Below are 16,698 nucleotides of genomic sequence, written 5' to 3'. Positions count from 1 at the left end.
ATATATGTGTTATGTACTTATGTTGATGAAATATTGGTATCATCAATTCTGTGAAATTGATAACGTTTCACTTGAATCACTACGTACTTCCGCAGTACGTGCTTCATACAAAGTCAAAACTGAAAGCTTTCAACAAGGACTAGAAATATATAATCAGGAAAAGTGACTAGCTTATTACTAAACAAGATCATTTGCGTGTGTGATCGAGGAATAAGGTCTCAAACTCTCAATCCATTTAACAAGGAATCATCGATCGATGTTTAACCTTTCGACCTCATTGGAAAATTTAAAACGTGAAACATTTGTACCTATGAATCTATAAAATACAATCGTGTAGTCGTGTACAAGGGAGTGAAGGGACAACATTTTTAAAAATTAAATGAGCAGATGGAAGTGTAAGAGCATCCATGTATGCATGGATTCTCTATTTTTCTGGTCCAAACCCTACATTTTTTAAAATTAAAGAAGCGGTCAAAATATGGCTTCCTGACCACCTCCAATCAAGTACGTTAAGATAGACTTGACCCTTCTGATGTTGTATACGTGCAGAACCTCCTCATCTACCAATAAGAACCAAAAACTATACAATCATGATGCTGCGCTTAGGAGTCCAGAATATATCAAAGAACGTCATCATGATTTCATGAGGTTTACAGCCGTTAATCTAATCTGGTATAAGCATGTTTGATCACACTGGATAGATTAACATGCTTCGCGTTTAATTAAGAATATATGAACTGGTTGCTCGATCCCGGCCTATCGATCAGTACGTCTATATATAGTTTCGTATTCGAGTAAATGCTTGGTTAATTGAGAGTTAACTACTAATTAATTATGCATGTTAAGAATTCATCAACAGTATTGAGTGGTTGTACGTGGACTTGTGAGTCTGGATTAGGCAGCCACGTTCTTGGAAGAGAGATCTGCTACGGCTACCTTTTCGTGGTTTCTTGGAAGCCAATATATAAAGTTAATTTATTATATTGTGAGTGGATGGTAGTAGGTAAATTGAGAGATAGTTGAGGAAACAATCGGTAGTGGAGTGATTAGTTGAGAGATTAATATATAGTGTAAATTAGTCTATATATATATCATTGAATCTGTATAAGCAAATCATCAATTCAAGATACAATTTGAGTTGGTATCAGAGCTTTTTTTGGAGCTCTGTTTTTACCTGAGTTTCCACTGCGTTTTTTGCGTGGAACTGCATCTTCTTCATTTTGGCGCAGACGACGTTCTCTGCCCTCTCCTTCAAGCTGTGATCTTCACTGCTGCTCGGCATCTCCGCGACCCGCCCGCCGCTGCTGCTCGGTCTCCAGCCTCTGCCCCACAAGCACAGGGACATAAATACCGCACTGTCCGGCAGCAAGCTTCATTGTCGACGTCGGAAAAAAAATTTTCTTGAAGCCCGCGACCCGCCAGCCGCTGCTTAGAACCACCGGTACCTACCGCTGCACAGAACCTCGGCGAACAATGACAGCCCCGACGAACGACGACAGTCCCGTCCTTTCCGAAGTCGAACCCGCCGTCGGTGTCATACCCGAAGACGTGGACTCCCGTCCTGGTGCCGCCGCCGTCAACCCCTGAAGCTCCGGTGAAAGAGAAGCGGCGCGCGACGAAAAAACAAAAACAACATTTCGGCGAAAATCCCACTCGGAGACCTGCATTTAACCCGATCCGGAGACCCGCATTCGACCCGACCCGGAGACCCGCATTCGACCCGACCCGACCCGAGACCCAGATTCTATTATCTTGGTTGTCCGGTGCACCCCAGACAGGCTCAACTTCGTTTTTATCCTATTGTGTTCTCGCTGCATCAATCCTGTTTTTTCCTTTTTTCAATGGTTTCTGGAGACGTCATAGAGGGTTCTCCCTTTCATGGTCTGGTTAGACGTGGTCATAACACATCAGGAGGAGCAATACCTCTCGCATCCATTGGTATGGCTTTAAATATTTCTAACTTTGTTGGTTTTGATACATGGATTATTGATTCTGGTGCATCTGATCATATGACTTACGACAAATCTTATTTTACCGTATTATCTCCTGCACCAGTACCCTATGTTACTAATGCTAATGGTGAGGCGTTTCCCGTATTAGGGAAAGGGTCAGTTCGTATTACTCCTACAATAGAGCTTCACAATGTGTTATATGTACCTGCTTTACTCATCACCTGATCTCTGTTCCCCAATTGAACACTGACGCTAAGTGTTCTGTGACATTTTTTCCTATGTATGTCATATTTCAGAATCTTCTCACCGGAGAGTTAATTGGTCGGGGGTATCTGAGGAGCCGGTTGTTTCATCTGGATCAGACATATGCGGGGGAGAAACCAGGGGCACAGTCTCGAACCGCTTTACTTTCCACTTCTGATAAGCTAAGTGAAGTTTGGTTATGGCATCGTCGCTTAGGGCATCCATCTTTTAGTGTTATGAAAAAATCTATGCCTACTTTGTTTATTAATGTGGATGAGTCACTTTTACGTTGTAAGACATGTGTTTTGGGCAAGAGTCATCGATCTACATATTCCCCTAGCACTTCTAATAGATGTTCTCTTCCTTTTGAATTAATTCATTCTGATGTGTGGGGACCTTCTAAAGAGTCTACTGTGTCAGGGATGCGGTATTATGTGTCATTTATTGATGATTTCACCCGTCTTTCATGGGTTGTTCTCCTCAAAACTAAAGATGAGGTTTTTCCGGCTTTTCAAGCCTTCTATAATACTGTTCAAAAACAATATAATGCCACAATTAGAGTTCTTCGGTCTGATAATGGGGGGGGGGGGGAATATGTGCATCATGTCTTTCAGGAGATCTTTAACACACACGAAATTGTTCATCAAACAACGTGTCCTTACACACCTGAGCAGAATGCAGTTTCTGAACGGAAAAATCGTCATTTACTTGATATGGCTCGGTGTCTTCTTTTTAGTGCCCATATGCCTAAATACCTTTGGGGTGATGCTGTCATCACTTCCGCTCACCTCATTAATCGTCTTCCCTCTCGTGTCCTTCAGGGAAAAGTTCCATATGAGGTACTTGCATCTCATGTATCATTACCCTCTTTTCATAATCTTCCTGCCCGTGTTTTCGGTTGTGTTGCTTTTGTTCATCTTCCAAAATATCAACGGTCTAAATTGGATGCCCGAGCATTTAAATGTGTGTTTGTTCGGTATAGCGGACATCAGAAAGGGTACCGGTGCTATCATTCACCTACCAGGAGGTACTATGTCACTATGGATGTTACTTTCTTTGAGCACATGAGCTATTTTACCTCTTCCGATACTGCTATTCAGGGGGAGAATTCATATTTTGAAGACCTGTATCATGGGGAGGGGGAGACAAGTAAGCCAGTAGATATGGTGACCGGTTCAATTGAGATTACCCATGTGTCAGCTACACAGACACCACCGGATGATGCCGGGTCTCCAGTCACTCCAGACATTCAAGTACCAGAAGATGACAACACAATTGCCCCTCATATCTCCCGTACTACTGATTCTACACCTGACCAATACTCTCCTGGTACAGGAGATCACTCATCTGAGGTTAGTCATCCTATTGGGGCTAATACTAGTGAAGCTAATAGTAGACAATATGTCTTGCCAAATATGTCTACTCGGGGTCAGCCAACAAAAAAGTACGAACCCACCCTTCAGGCTAAAGCTAAGTATCTTGTGGCAAATTTTATGTCTACCAAAAGGTTGTCTAAGTTATATGCATCATTTGTGAATCAAATATCTACTGTATCAGTACCTAACAAAGTGCAGGATGCATTGAGAGATCCAAAATGGAGGAAAGCTATAGAAGAAGAGATAGAAGCATTACAAAAGAACAATACTTGGGAGCTTGTATCTCCACCATATGGCAAGAAGACTATAGGATGTCGTTGGGTGTTTTCGGTGAAGCATAATTCAGATGGGTCAGTAAGCCGGTATAAAGCACGCCTAGTAGCGAACGGGTTCACTCAGACATATGGCATAGACTATGATGAGACATTTGCACCTGTTGCAAAGATAAACACTATCCGGGTATTGCTCTCTGTTGCTGCTAACTTGAACTGGCCACTTAGGCAGTTTGATGTTAAAAATGCATTCCTTCATGGAGAACTAACAGAGGAAGTATACATGGATCTTCCGCTTGGATATGTGGCCGCTTCTCCAAGTAACTTCGTGTGCAGATTGAGAAAGTCTTTGTATGGTCTTAAACAGTCACCTCGTGCTTGGTTTGGAAGATTCTCACAATTCATGAGGAAAATTGGCTATTTGCAGGGTAATTCAGACCACACATTATTTCTCAAACATCAATAAGGGAAGGTAACAGCCCTAATCATATATGTTGACGATATGGTAGTTACTGGTAATGATACTATTGAGGTGAACAGATTACAAAAGCAGCTAGCCACAGAGTTTGAGATGAAGGACCTAGGTGTACTCAAGTATTTCTCGGGCATTGAGGTAGCCCGGGGAAGTGATGATATCTATCTGTGTCAGAGGAAGTACATCCTTGATCTATTAACGGAGACATGTATGTTAGATTGTACTCCAATTGATACTCCTATTGAGCAGAACCATCAGCTAGCAGAGTACCCAGATCAAGTGCCCACTGACAAAACTCGTTATCAGAGGCTAGTTGGACGCCTGATTTATTTGTCACATACCAGGCCAAATATTGCGTATGCAGTAAGTGTAGTAAGTCAGTTCATGCATAATCCCAGCGAGGACCACATGGATGCTGTTGTAAGGATCTTGAGGTACTTAAAGTCAGCTCCGGGGAGAGGAGTAATGTTCTCTAATCACAATAAAATCCTTGAAATTTGTGGCTTCACAGATGCAGACTGGGCTGGAAATATTACAGATCGAAGATCCACATCAAGGTACTTTACCTTTGTTGGGGGTAATCTTGTTACATGGAAGAGTAAGAAATAAAATGTGGTAGCTCGATCTAGTGCTGAAGCAGAGTACAGAGGTATGGCTCAAGGAGTATGCGAATTGTTATGGCTTAGAAACTTGCTACAAGATTTGGGTATTAAACCTAAATGTGCTATGCATCTGTACTGTGACAACAAGGCAGCTATTGATATTTCACAGAATCCTGTACAACATGATCGTACAAAACATGTGGAGGTTGATCATCATTTTATAAAGGAGAAGCTAGACGCGAAGATCATCAGTTTTCCTTTTGTTCCTACAGAAGAGCAACTTGCCGATATGCTCACAAAAAGAGTATCTAAGAAAGTTTTTTATGACTCACTTGGCAAGTTGGGCATGGTTGATATGTATGCGCCAACTTGAGGGGGAGTGTGAGTGGATAATAGTAGGTGAATGAAGAGATAGTGGAGGAAACAATCGGTAGTGGAGTGATTAGTTGAGAGATTAATATATAGTGTAAATTAGTCTATATATATCATTGAATCTGTATATGCAAATCATCAATTCAAGATACAATTTGAGTATCTAGGGGAATATGTAGATCGATGACTCTTGCCCTATTGTCTCCTCCACCAGTATCCTATGTTACTAATGTTAATGGTGAGACATTTCCCGTATTAGAACAAGGGTCCGTTCGTATTACTCCCACAATAGAGCTTCACAATGTGCTCTATGTACCTGCTTTATTTCATCATTTGATATATGTTCCCCAATTGAACGCTGACGCTAAGTGCTCTGTGACATTTTTTCCTATGTATGTGATATTTCATGATCTTCTCACCGGAGAGTTAATTGGTCGGGGGTATTTGAGGGGTCGGTTGTTTCATCTGGATCAGACATATGCGGGGGAGAAACCAGGGGCACAGTCTCAGACCGCTTTAGTCTCCACTTCTGACAAGTTAAGTGAAATTTGGTTATGGCATCGTCGCTTAGGGCATCCATCTTTTACTGTTATGAAAAAATCTATGCCATCTTTATTCATTAGTGTGGATGAGTCACTTTTACATTATGAAACATGTGTTTTGGGCAAGAGTCATCGATCTACTTATTCCCCTAGTACTTCTTATAAACATACTCTTCCTTTCGAATTAATTCATTCTGATGTTTGGGGACCTTCCAAAGAGTCTACTGTGTCTGGGATGCGGTATTATGTGTCATTTATTGATGATTGCACCCGTCTTTCATGGATTGTTCTCCTCAAAACTAAAGATGAGGTTTTTCCCGCTTTTCAAGCCTTCTATACCACTGTCCAAACCCAATATAATGCCACCATTAGAATTCTTCGTTCTGATAATGCGGGGGGGGGGGGGGGGGAATATGTGAATCATGTCTTTCAGGAATTTCTTAATAGGCACGGAATTGCTCATCAAACAATGTGTCCTTATACACCCGAGCAGAATGGCGTTTCTGAAATGAAAAATCGTCACTTACTTGAAATGGCTCGGTATATTCTTTTTAGTGCCCATATGCCTAAATACCTTTGGGGTGATGTTGTCATCACTTCCGCCCACCTCATTAATCGTCTTCTCTCTCGTGTTCTTCAAGAAAAAGTTTCATATGAGGTGCTTGCATCTCATGTCTCCTTACCCTCTTTTCATAATCTTCTTGCCCGTGAATTCATATTTTGAAGAGATGTATCTTGGAGAGGGGGAGACAAGAAAGCCAGAAGATATGGTGACATGATCAATTGAGATCACCAATATGTCCGCTATACAATCACCACCGAGTGATTCCGGTATAGTCACTCCAGAGATTCAAGTGCCAGAAGATGACCACACAACTGCCCCTCATGTCTCTCGTACTACTGTTTCTACACCTGACCAATTAACTCCTGGTACGGAAGATCACTCCTCTGAGGTTAGTCATTCTATTGGGACTAATACTAGTGAGGCTAATAGGAGACAATATGTCATGCCAGATAGGTCTACTCGGGGTTAGCCAACAAAGAAATATGAACCTATCCTTCATGCTAAAACTAAGTACCCTGTGGCAAATTTTATGTCTACCAAAAGATTGTCTAACTCATATGAATCATTTGTGAGTCAAATATCTACTGTAGCAGTACCTAACAAAGTGCAGAATGCATTGAGAGACCCAAAAATGGATGAAAGCAATGGAGGAAGAGATGGAAGCATTACAAAAGAACAATACTTGGGAGCTTGTATCTCCACCACATGGCAAGAAGACTGTGGGATGTCGTTGGGTGTTTACAGTGAAGCATAATCCAGATGGGTCAGTGAGCCAGTATAAAGCACGCCTAGTAGCAAAATGGTTCACCGAGACATATGACATAGACTATGATGAGACATTTGCGCCTGTTGCAAAAATAAACACTATTCGGGTATTGCTCTCTCTTGCTCCTAATTTAAACTGGTCACTTAGACAGTTTAATGTTAAAAATGCATTCCTTCATGGAGAACTTATAGAATAAGTGTACATGGATCTTCTGCCGGGGTATGCGGCCACTTCTCCAAGTAACTTTGTATGCAGATTGAGAAAATCTTTGTATGGTCTTAAACAGTCACCTCGTGCTTGGTTTGGAAGATTCTCACAATTCATGAGGAGAATTGGCTACGAACAGAGTAATTCAGACCACACATTATTTCTCAGACATCAACAAGGAAAAGTAACAGCTCTAATTATATATGTTGATGATATGGTAGTTACTGGGAACGATACTATTGAGGTGGATAGATTACAAAAACAGCTAGCCACAGAGTTTGAGATGAAAGACCTAGGTACACTCAAGTACTTCTTGGGTATTGAGGTAGCCCGGGAAAGTGATGGTATCTATCTGTGTCAGAGGAAGTACATCATTGACCTACTAACAAAGACCGGTATGCTGGATTGCACTCCCATTGATACTTCTATTGAGCAGAATCATCGGTTAGCAGAGTACCCAGATCAAGTGCCCACCGACAAAACTCGTTACCAGAGACTAGTTGGACTCTTGATTTATTTGTCACATACCAGACCAGATGTTGCCTATGCAGTGAGTGTAGTAAGTCAGTTCATGCATAATCCAAGTATGGATCACATGGATGCTGTTGTGAGGATTTTGAGGTACTTGAAGTTAGCTCCAGGGAGAGGAGTAATGTTTTCAAATCACAATAATATCCTTAAAGTTTGTGGCTTCACAGATGCAGACTGGGCTGGAAATATTACAGATCGAAGGTCCACATCAGGATACTTTACATTTGTTGGGGGTAATTTTGTTACATGGAAGAGTAAGAAACAAAAAGTGGTAGCTCGATCTAGTGCTGAAGCAGAATACAGAGATATGGCTCAGGGAGTGTGTGAATTATTATGGCTTAGAAATTTGCTACAAGATTTGGGTATTAAGCCTAAGTGTACTATGCAGCTGTACTGTGACAACAAGGCAGCTATTGATATTTCCCAGAATCCTGTGCAACATGATCGTACAAAACACGTGGAAGTTAATCGTCACTTTATAAAGGAGAAACTAGACGCAAAAATCATCAGTTTTCCTTTTGTCCATACAGAAGAGCAACTTACAGATATGCTCACAAAAGGAGTGTCTAAAAAGGCCTTTTATAATTCACTTAGCAAGTTTGGCATGGTTGATATGTATGCACCAACTTGAGGGGAAGTGTTGATGTGAATCACGGAGGAATTTAGGGAAGATAGTGGAGGAATTTAGGAAAGATAGTTGCTTTTTTGATTATATATAGGATATCATGTATAGATCGATTGATGAAGTAGTGTAATTCGTTGTGTAAAACACTTTTCCTCTCATCTATTAGCTCGTTATTTTACGATTCATTTATTAATCTGCAAAAATGTATAATTGTTACATTTTATATCAAATTTGACAACCAGGATTGCCGGCGCCATACGTATCTCTGGGCTCAACAGCCACGAACAATAAAAATTTGTGGTCTAAATAATTAAGAAAATCGATTTTATCTAAGAATCTTCGTACAAATGTCTAGCTAGTAGCTCGAGGGTTGCAGATAACTTGATCAGAAAGTGATTAATCTTTGTTTTCTTGCACCATGCAAACCCCATTCTCATTTTGTTAGGTTCAAATGATCATTGAACATTAGTTTTATTCTTCATAATATGGAATAATGGATCGATCATGTTCTCCCAGCACCAACTTGTGTATATGAAAAAGAAAATATCCATAACGTTGAGGATTCAAACTCAATTAAGATTAAAAATCTTTAATCATGAGGTTGGCCGTATTTTTAATTCTAATTTTCTCTATAAAGACTTGGGAAGACTGGGGACTACTATCAATTGATGTTATCAGGGTTCTTATATTCGGAACTCACAAGCCACAACTGCAAAGGTTTCTAGAGATGATCAAACATCAAAGTCTTGATTTAGGCTACATCCGAACATTAATGCCGACTAGCTTGGAGAAAAGAAAGATGGTGACAGTACTAAGTATTGATGGAGGTGGCATTAAAGGAATCATTCCCGGCACCGTTCTTGGCTTTCTTGAATCCAAGCTCCAGGTGCCCTATACATTGACTTCAATTCCATCATATCTTTAGTTTGTGTTTTGCAGCTTTTGCTTAATTTGCTCAAAACCTATAACTCGGTCTCTTTGTGTGTATCAAATGTAGGATTTGGATGGGCAAAGAGTGGTAATATACTAATCTTTCTCTTCAAATTGATGATTTACATATACAGATTCAATGGTATATATAGATTAATTTAGACTATATACTAATCTCTCAACTAATCACTCAACTACCGATTGTTTCCTCCACTATCTCTTCATTCACCTACTACCATCCACTCACACTCCCCCTCAAGTTGACGCATACATATCAACCATGCCCAACTTGCCAAGTGAGTCATAAAAACCTTTCTTAGGTACTCCTTTTGTGAGCATATCGGCAAGTTGTTCTTCTATAGGAACAAAAGGAAAACTGATGATTTTCGCGTCTAGCTTCTCCTTTATAAAGTGACGATCAACCTCCACATGTTTTGTACGATCATGTTGTACATAATTCTGTGAAATATCAATAGCTGCTTTGTTGTCACAGTACAGATGCATAGCACATTTAGGTTTAATACCCAAATCTTGTAGCAAATTCATAATCCACAATAACTCACACACTCCCTGAGCCATACCTCTGTATTCTGCTTCAGCACTAGATCGAGCTACCACATTTTGTTTCTTACTCCTCCACGTAACAAGGTTACCTCCAACAAAGGTAAAATACCCTGATGTGGACCTCCGATCTGTAATATTTCCAGCCCAGTCTGCATCTGTAAAGCCATAAACATCAAAGATATTGTTGTGATTAGAAAACATTACTCCTCTCTCCGGAGCTGACTTCAAGTACCTCAAGATCCTTACAACAGCATCCATGTGGTCTTCACTGGGGTTATGCATGAACTGACTTACTACACTTACTGCATACGCAACATCTGGTCTGGTATGTGATAGATAAATCAGGCGCCCGACTAGGAGTATCAATAGGAGTATCAGATGGGAGTGCAGTCCAACATACATGTCTCTGTTAGGAGATCAAGGATGTACTTCCTTTGACACAGATAGATACCATCACTACCCCGGGCAACTTCAATGCCTAAGAAGTACTTAAGTGTACCTAGGTCCTTCATCTCAAACTCTATGGCAAGCTGTTTCTGTAATCTATTCACCTCAATAGTATCATTCCCAGTAACTACCATATCATCAACATATATAATTAGGGCTGTTACCTTCCTTTGTTGATATTTGAGAAATAACGTGTGGTCTGAATTACTTTGTTTGTAGCCAATATTCCTCATGAATTGTGAGAATCTTCCAAACCAAGCACGAGGTGACTGTTAAAGACCATACAAAGATTTTCTCAATCTGCATACGGAGTTACTTGGAGAAGCGGCCACATATCCAGGCGGAAGAGATCCATGTATACTTCCTCCGTTAGTTCTCCATGAAGGAATGCATTCTTAACATTAAATTGCCTAAGTGGCCAGTTCAAGTTAGAAGCAACAGAAAGCAATACCCGGATAATGTTTATTTTTGCAACATGTGCAAATGTCTCATCATAGTCTATGCCATATGTTTGGGTGAACCCCTTCGCTACTAAGCGTGCTTTATACCGGCTTACTGACCCATCTGGATTATGCTTCACTGTAAACACCCAACGACATCCTACTGTCTTCTTGCCATATGGTGGAGGTACAAGCTCCCAAGTATTGTTCTTTTGTAATGCTTCCATCTCTTCCTCCATTGCTTTCCTCCATTTTGGATCTCCCAATGCATCCTGCACTTTGTTAGGTACTGATACAGTAGATATTTGATTCACAAATGACTCATATGACTTAGATAATCTTTTGGTAGATATAAAATTCGCTACTGGATACTTGGTTGTAGTCTGAAGGGTAGGTTCATATCTTTTTGTTGGTTGACCCCGAGTAGACCTATTTGGCAAAACATATTGTCTACTATTATCTCTAATAGAATGACTAACCTCAGGTGAGTGATCTTCTGTACCAGGAGAGCATTGGTCAGGTGTAGAAACAGTAGTATGAGGGGTAGTTGTGTTTTCATCTGCTGGTTCCTGAATCTCTGGAGTGACTACACCGCCGGAATCTTCCGGTGGCGCTTGTGTAGCTGTTACATTGATAATCTCAACTGAACCTGTCACCATATCTATTGCCTTACTTGTCTCCCCCTCTCCAGGATACAGCTCTTCAAAATAGGAATTCTCCCCCTGAAGAGCAGTATCAGAAGGGGAAAAATAACTCATGTCCTCGAAGAAAGTAACATCCATAGTGACATAATACTGCTTGGTAGGTGGATGATAGCATCGGTACCCTTTTTGATGGCCTCCATACCCAACAAACACACATTTAACTGCCCGAGCATCCAATTTAGACCGATGATGTGGTGGAAGATGGACAAAAGCAACACAACCGAAAACACGGGCAGGAAGATTATGAAAAGAGGGTAATGAGACATGAGATGCAAGTACCTCATATGGTACTTTGCCTTGAAGGACACGAGAAGGAAGACGATTAATGAGGTGGGCAGAAGTGATGACAGCATCACCCCAAAGATACTTAGGCATATGGGCACTAAAAAGAATACACCGAGCCATTTCAAGTAAGTGACTATTTTTCCTTTCAGAAATGCCATTCTGCTCAGGTGTGTAAGGACACGTTGTTTGATGAACAATTCCGTGTGAGTTACTCCTGAAAGATATGATTCACATATTTCCCCCCATTATCAGAACGAAGAACTCTAATTGTGGCATTATATTGTGTTTGCACAGTGGTATAGAAGGCTTGAAAAGCCGGGAAAACCTCATTTTTAGTTTTAAGAAGAACAATCCACGAAAGACGGGTGCAATCATCAATAAATGACACATAATACCGCATTCCTGACACAGTAGACTCTTTAGAAGGTCCCCAAACATCAGAATGAATTAATTCAAAAGGAAGAGTACTTTGATTAGATTTACTAGGGGAATAGGTAGACCGATGACTTTTGCCCAAAACACATGTTTCACAATGTAAAGAAGACTCATCCACACTGAAAAACAAAGTAGGCATAGATTTCTTCATAATACTAAAAGATGGATGCCCTAAGCGACGGTGCCATAACCAAATTTCACTTAGCTTATCAGAAGTAGAGATTAGAGCGGTCCGAGATTGTGCCCCTGGTTTCTCCCCCGCATATGTCTGATCCAGATGAAACAACCGGCCCCTCAGATACCCCCGACCAATTAACTCTCCGGTGTGAAGATCCTGAAATATCACATACATAGGAAAAAAATGTCACAGAACACTGAGCGTCAGTGTTTAATTGGGGAACAGATATCAAATGATGAGATAAAGCAGGGACATAGAGCACATTGTGAAACTCTATAGTAGGAGTAATACGAACAGACCCTTTTCCTAAGACAGGGAATGCCTCACCATTAGCATTAGTAACATAGGGTACTGATGCAGGAGACAAAATGGTAAAATAAGATTTGTCATAAGTCATATGATCAGACGCACCAAAATCAATAATCCATGTATCAAAACCAACAAAGTGAGAGATATTTAAAGTCATACCAATTTTACCACGACCAGCGATGGATGCGGTAGGGATGAACATTTTTTGACGAATCAGAAGTTATACAGCTAAAGCAATGGAGAAGAGTATGTTGCTGGTGCACTTGCACTGACGGTGCGTATGCACTGATAGTAAGAAAAAAGGGCTGCTAATTATTGCTGGGCCGGGTCAGAGCATGCGGGCCGGGTCGGAGCAAGTGGACCGGGTCGGATCTAGTGGACCGGGTCGGATCAAGCGGGCCGGGTCGGGCCGTACTTGTTTCTGGGCTGGGCCGGGCCGGGTGTGGGCCGGGCCGGGTGAATGAAAGGGGGGCGGATTTTTTGATTTAGGATTTAGGTCGGAGAGTTAATTGGGTATGAGGAGCGGAGAGGAGAGGGGCGATCTTGAGGAGCGGCGAGTGACGTCGGGGTGGGGAGACAGCAGCGGCAACTGAGGAGCGGGCGAGCGACGTCGGGGCGGGGAGAGACAGCAGCAGCGGCGGCGGAGAGAGCATCGAGGAGAGGCTTGGCTCAGGTGAGCAACAGCGGATTGTCGAGAGCACCGAGGAGAGGCAGCTCCTGGAAACTGAGAGAGCACGACCGGAGGAGCAGCGGTGACTGCGGGTTGATGAGGAGCAGCGGCGGAGCGACTTCGGAGGGGCAGCGGGTGATTAGCTCCGGGAAAAGTCGACGGCGACGTCGAGCGGCGAGTCCGAGTGCGGAGCGGCCAAGCAGACGCATCGGAGAGACGCCGGAGGTCGACCTGTCGGAAAAAAGGAAAAGGAAAGAACAGAGCAGGAGGCTCTGATACCAAGTGGTAATATACTGATCTTTCTCTTCAAATTGATGATTTACATATACAGATTCAATGGTATATATAGACTAATTTAGACTATATACTAATCTCTCAACTAATCACTCCACCACCGATTGTTTCCTCCGCTATCTCTTCATTCACCTACTACCATCCACTCACACAAAGTGCAAGAATAGCCGATTATTTTGACGTAATTGCCGGAACAAGCACAGGTGGGTCGGTCACTACCATGCTTACAGCTCCCAACAAGGACAATCGACCCATGTATGAAGCGAAGGACATCAACAATTTCTACTTTGAACAGTCACCTAAGATCTTCCCTCAAAGAAGGTCAGTACGTAGAATGATCTAGATCTGAATCAAAACTAGCTAGAAGTAATTTTCTGTCAGATATATATACTGAAGTGACACCAAGGCTATCATATTGAAGTAATAAATAAAATTTGACGCTCGAACAAAGCGATTCATTAACTTTCTATCTGCATCGATAAATTTGTAGACAGAAGAACTTCTTGACATCGATTCAAAGTGCGTTTGTTGCAATGATGGGTCCAAAGTACGATGGGAGATACCTGCGCACAATGACGAGCAAGCTTCTTGGTGACCTTACTCTCAAGGAAACTCTAACCAATGTAGTCATTCCAGCCTTCGATATCAAACACCTTCAGCCAGTGATTTTCTCAACCATTGATGTAAGAGAACCACAATTCAAGCTCCCGATCTATTTTCTCTTGTTATACAAATTAGTTATGAATGGATGGTATTCGAGAATTTACAGGCAAGAGAATGTTCACTGAAAAATGTTAAGCTTTCGGATATCTGCATCAGTACCTCTGCTGCTCCATCTTTTCTCCCGGCACACTACTTCGAAATCAAGGACAACCGGGGGACAACCCGTACTTTTGATCTCGTTGACGGAGGGGTTGCTGCAAATAATCATGTAAGTAATTTAAGTTTGCCATTAAATTCTTTTAGTTAATTCAGTCCAACAATTAATTTAGGTTTGTAATTTGATCTAGTTATGTTAGTTTTGAATTATTGAGAATTGACTTGAATCTTTTATCAAGAACGTCATGCTTGACAAATTAATAATATGATAACATGACCAGAGCCACACACACACATATATATATATAAGATTATCTATTTTCAAGAAAATAATCTTATATACCCATGTGATCGTACAATACGTACAGACAATGATGGCCATAAGTCACATAAACAGAGAGATGTTGAAGCACGGCTCAGAACCCATGGATGTTGATCGGTTGTTGGTTCTATCATTGGGCACCGGCACTGCCAAATTGGAAGGGAAGTACACCGCAGCTGCGGCCTCAAAATGGGGATTGTTCAATTGGATGTTTCACAATGGGGGCTTTCCGATGCAAGTTCCGATATGGTTGACATTCACGTCTCTACTCTCTTTCAGTCCCTCAAAGCCAAACACAGATACCTACGCATTCAGGTAAAAAAATGAATAGAAGCTCTACAGAATGATATCGATTGCATATGAAATTATGTAAGTGCATGGTGATATTTTGTTTGAAGGAATAACGTTGCATGATGTTAATAGTAATATATTAAGCTGTGAAAATTAGGATGACAGTTTGAGCGGTGAGGAGTCATCGATGGATATTTCAACAGAGAAGAATTTAAAACGGCTTGTGGAAATCGGGAAGGGCCTGCTGAAAAAGCCAGTTTCAAGGGTTAACTTAGAGACTGGGACATACGAGAAATGTGAAGGAGAAGGTACCTACGAAGAAGCACTGGTAGATTTTGCCAAACGGCTCGTGGAGGGGAAGAAGCTCAGGCAAAACAAATAAAATTCCCCGGCGGCCCGGCCAGAAGATGCATGGATTTCTAGTCTGTCGGAACGTTAATACGTTATTGTCTTCAACGTGTGGCAAAAATGTTAACTTCGAGTCAAGAATAGTGGAAGAATATTTAGGGTTCACTGGTTTGGTTCTTCTATGAATGTGCAATCTATTCAATGGCGGAACCATGATTTTAATTTTATGAGGGGTCCAAATATATATAAAGTATCGATTCATTTGATCATATAACTTAGTTAAGATGATCATAAGAGTTCAATAACGATCGACTAGTCGGAACTCGCTCCATTCCATTCATATATATGGATGACGGACTTCTTAATCTATAATTTTTTTTAAAGTTATGAGCTACGTAATATAATGGGTGGGATACGTACGTATCACTTGGTTCAATCAATAGAATAGAAATTAATATGCAAACTGTGGAAAAGCCGAGGGGGTCTGAACCCCATTGGGCTATAACATAGTTCCGCCACTGCTGTTAATGACTTAATGTATGGATTTCTAATTAATTAGTCGCTTAATTAGGATTTAGGATCACTGAACATGCCCAAGTGAAAAGTTAGTGTACTTCTAGTCCACGTGAAATTTTTATTCAATGTCGATCATGTTGTATAACTATATGAGATTAGATCAGTGTCCAGACAATCGGAAAATAACAAGTCAAAAGTTAGTGTAAGAATCTTACATAGAAGTATACGGACATGCATCTTATAATCAATATATTAAGTTATTAACCTGCAAAAATAAATTTGGAGTAAACAACAATGAAATATTACACGCTTCATGTTCTCCTATCATCAAGATATCAACTATTCAACTTGCACAAAATTATCAACAAAAGACATAAAAAAGAAAAAAGAAAAAGAAGAGCATCAACTTGTCTTCTTGTTCTTGTTCGTCTTCTTCTTGTTTTTTTTTTTTGGAGAAAGAGCATCAACTTGTCTAGCACACGCTTCTGTATTACTATACAGTGAAGACTGGAACTTGATTAGTTAGAATTTCTTGACCTGTTCATGAGGGATGACGATGATTAAGCTAGAAAGATTTCTGACTGTTCTGAGGGCCGTCATTATTGTCTGTCAACTTAC

The 16,698-nt window shown here is 41.0% G+C and overlaps 1 protein-coding gene across 1 annotated transcript; it reads left to right on the top strand.

Moving 5' to 3' along the window:
- Positions 1 to 9,287: 9,287 nt before the first annotated feature.
- On the top strand, positions 9,288 to 15,679 carry LOC126786236 (patatin-like protein 2). The gene is given in 8 exon segments (XM_050512005.1): positions 9,288 to 9,414; positions 9,526 to 9,542; positions 13,941 to 14,105; positions 14,275 to 14,467; positions 14,554 to 14,715; positions 14,972 to 15,155; positions 15,158 to 15,240; positions 15,374 to 15,679. Coding segments are annotated over 8 exon segments (1,143 nt in total). The 5' UTR covers positions 9,288 to 9,300; the 3' UTR covers positions 15,599 to 15,679.
- Positions 15,680 to 16,698: the final 1,019 nt, after the last annotated feature.

The sequence above is a fragment of the Argentina anserina genome, chromosome 1 (assembly GCF_933775445.1).
Source record: "Argentina anserina chromosome 1, drPotAnse1.1, whole genome shotgun sequence".
Lineage (NCBI taxonomy): Eukaryota > Viridiplantae > Streptophyta > Magnoliopsida > Rosales > Rosaceae > Argentina > Argentina anserina.
Note: the sequence above shows the minus strand (reverse complement) of the source record. Positions and strands in the feature narration are given on the sequence as shown.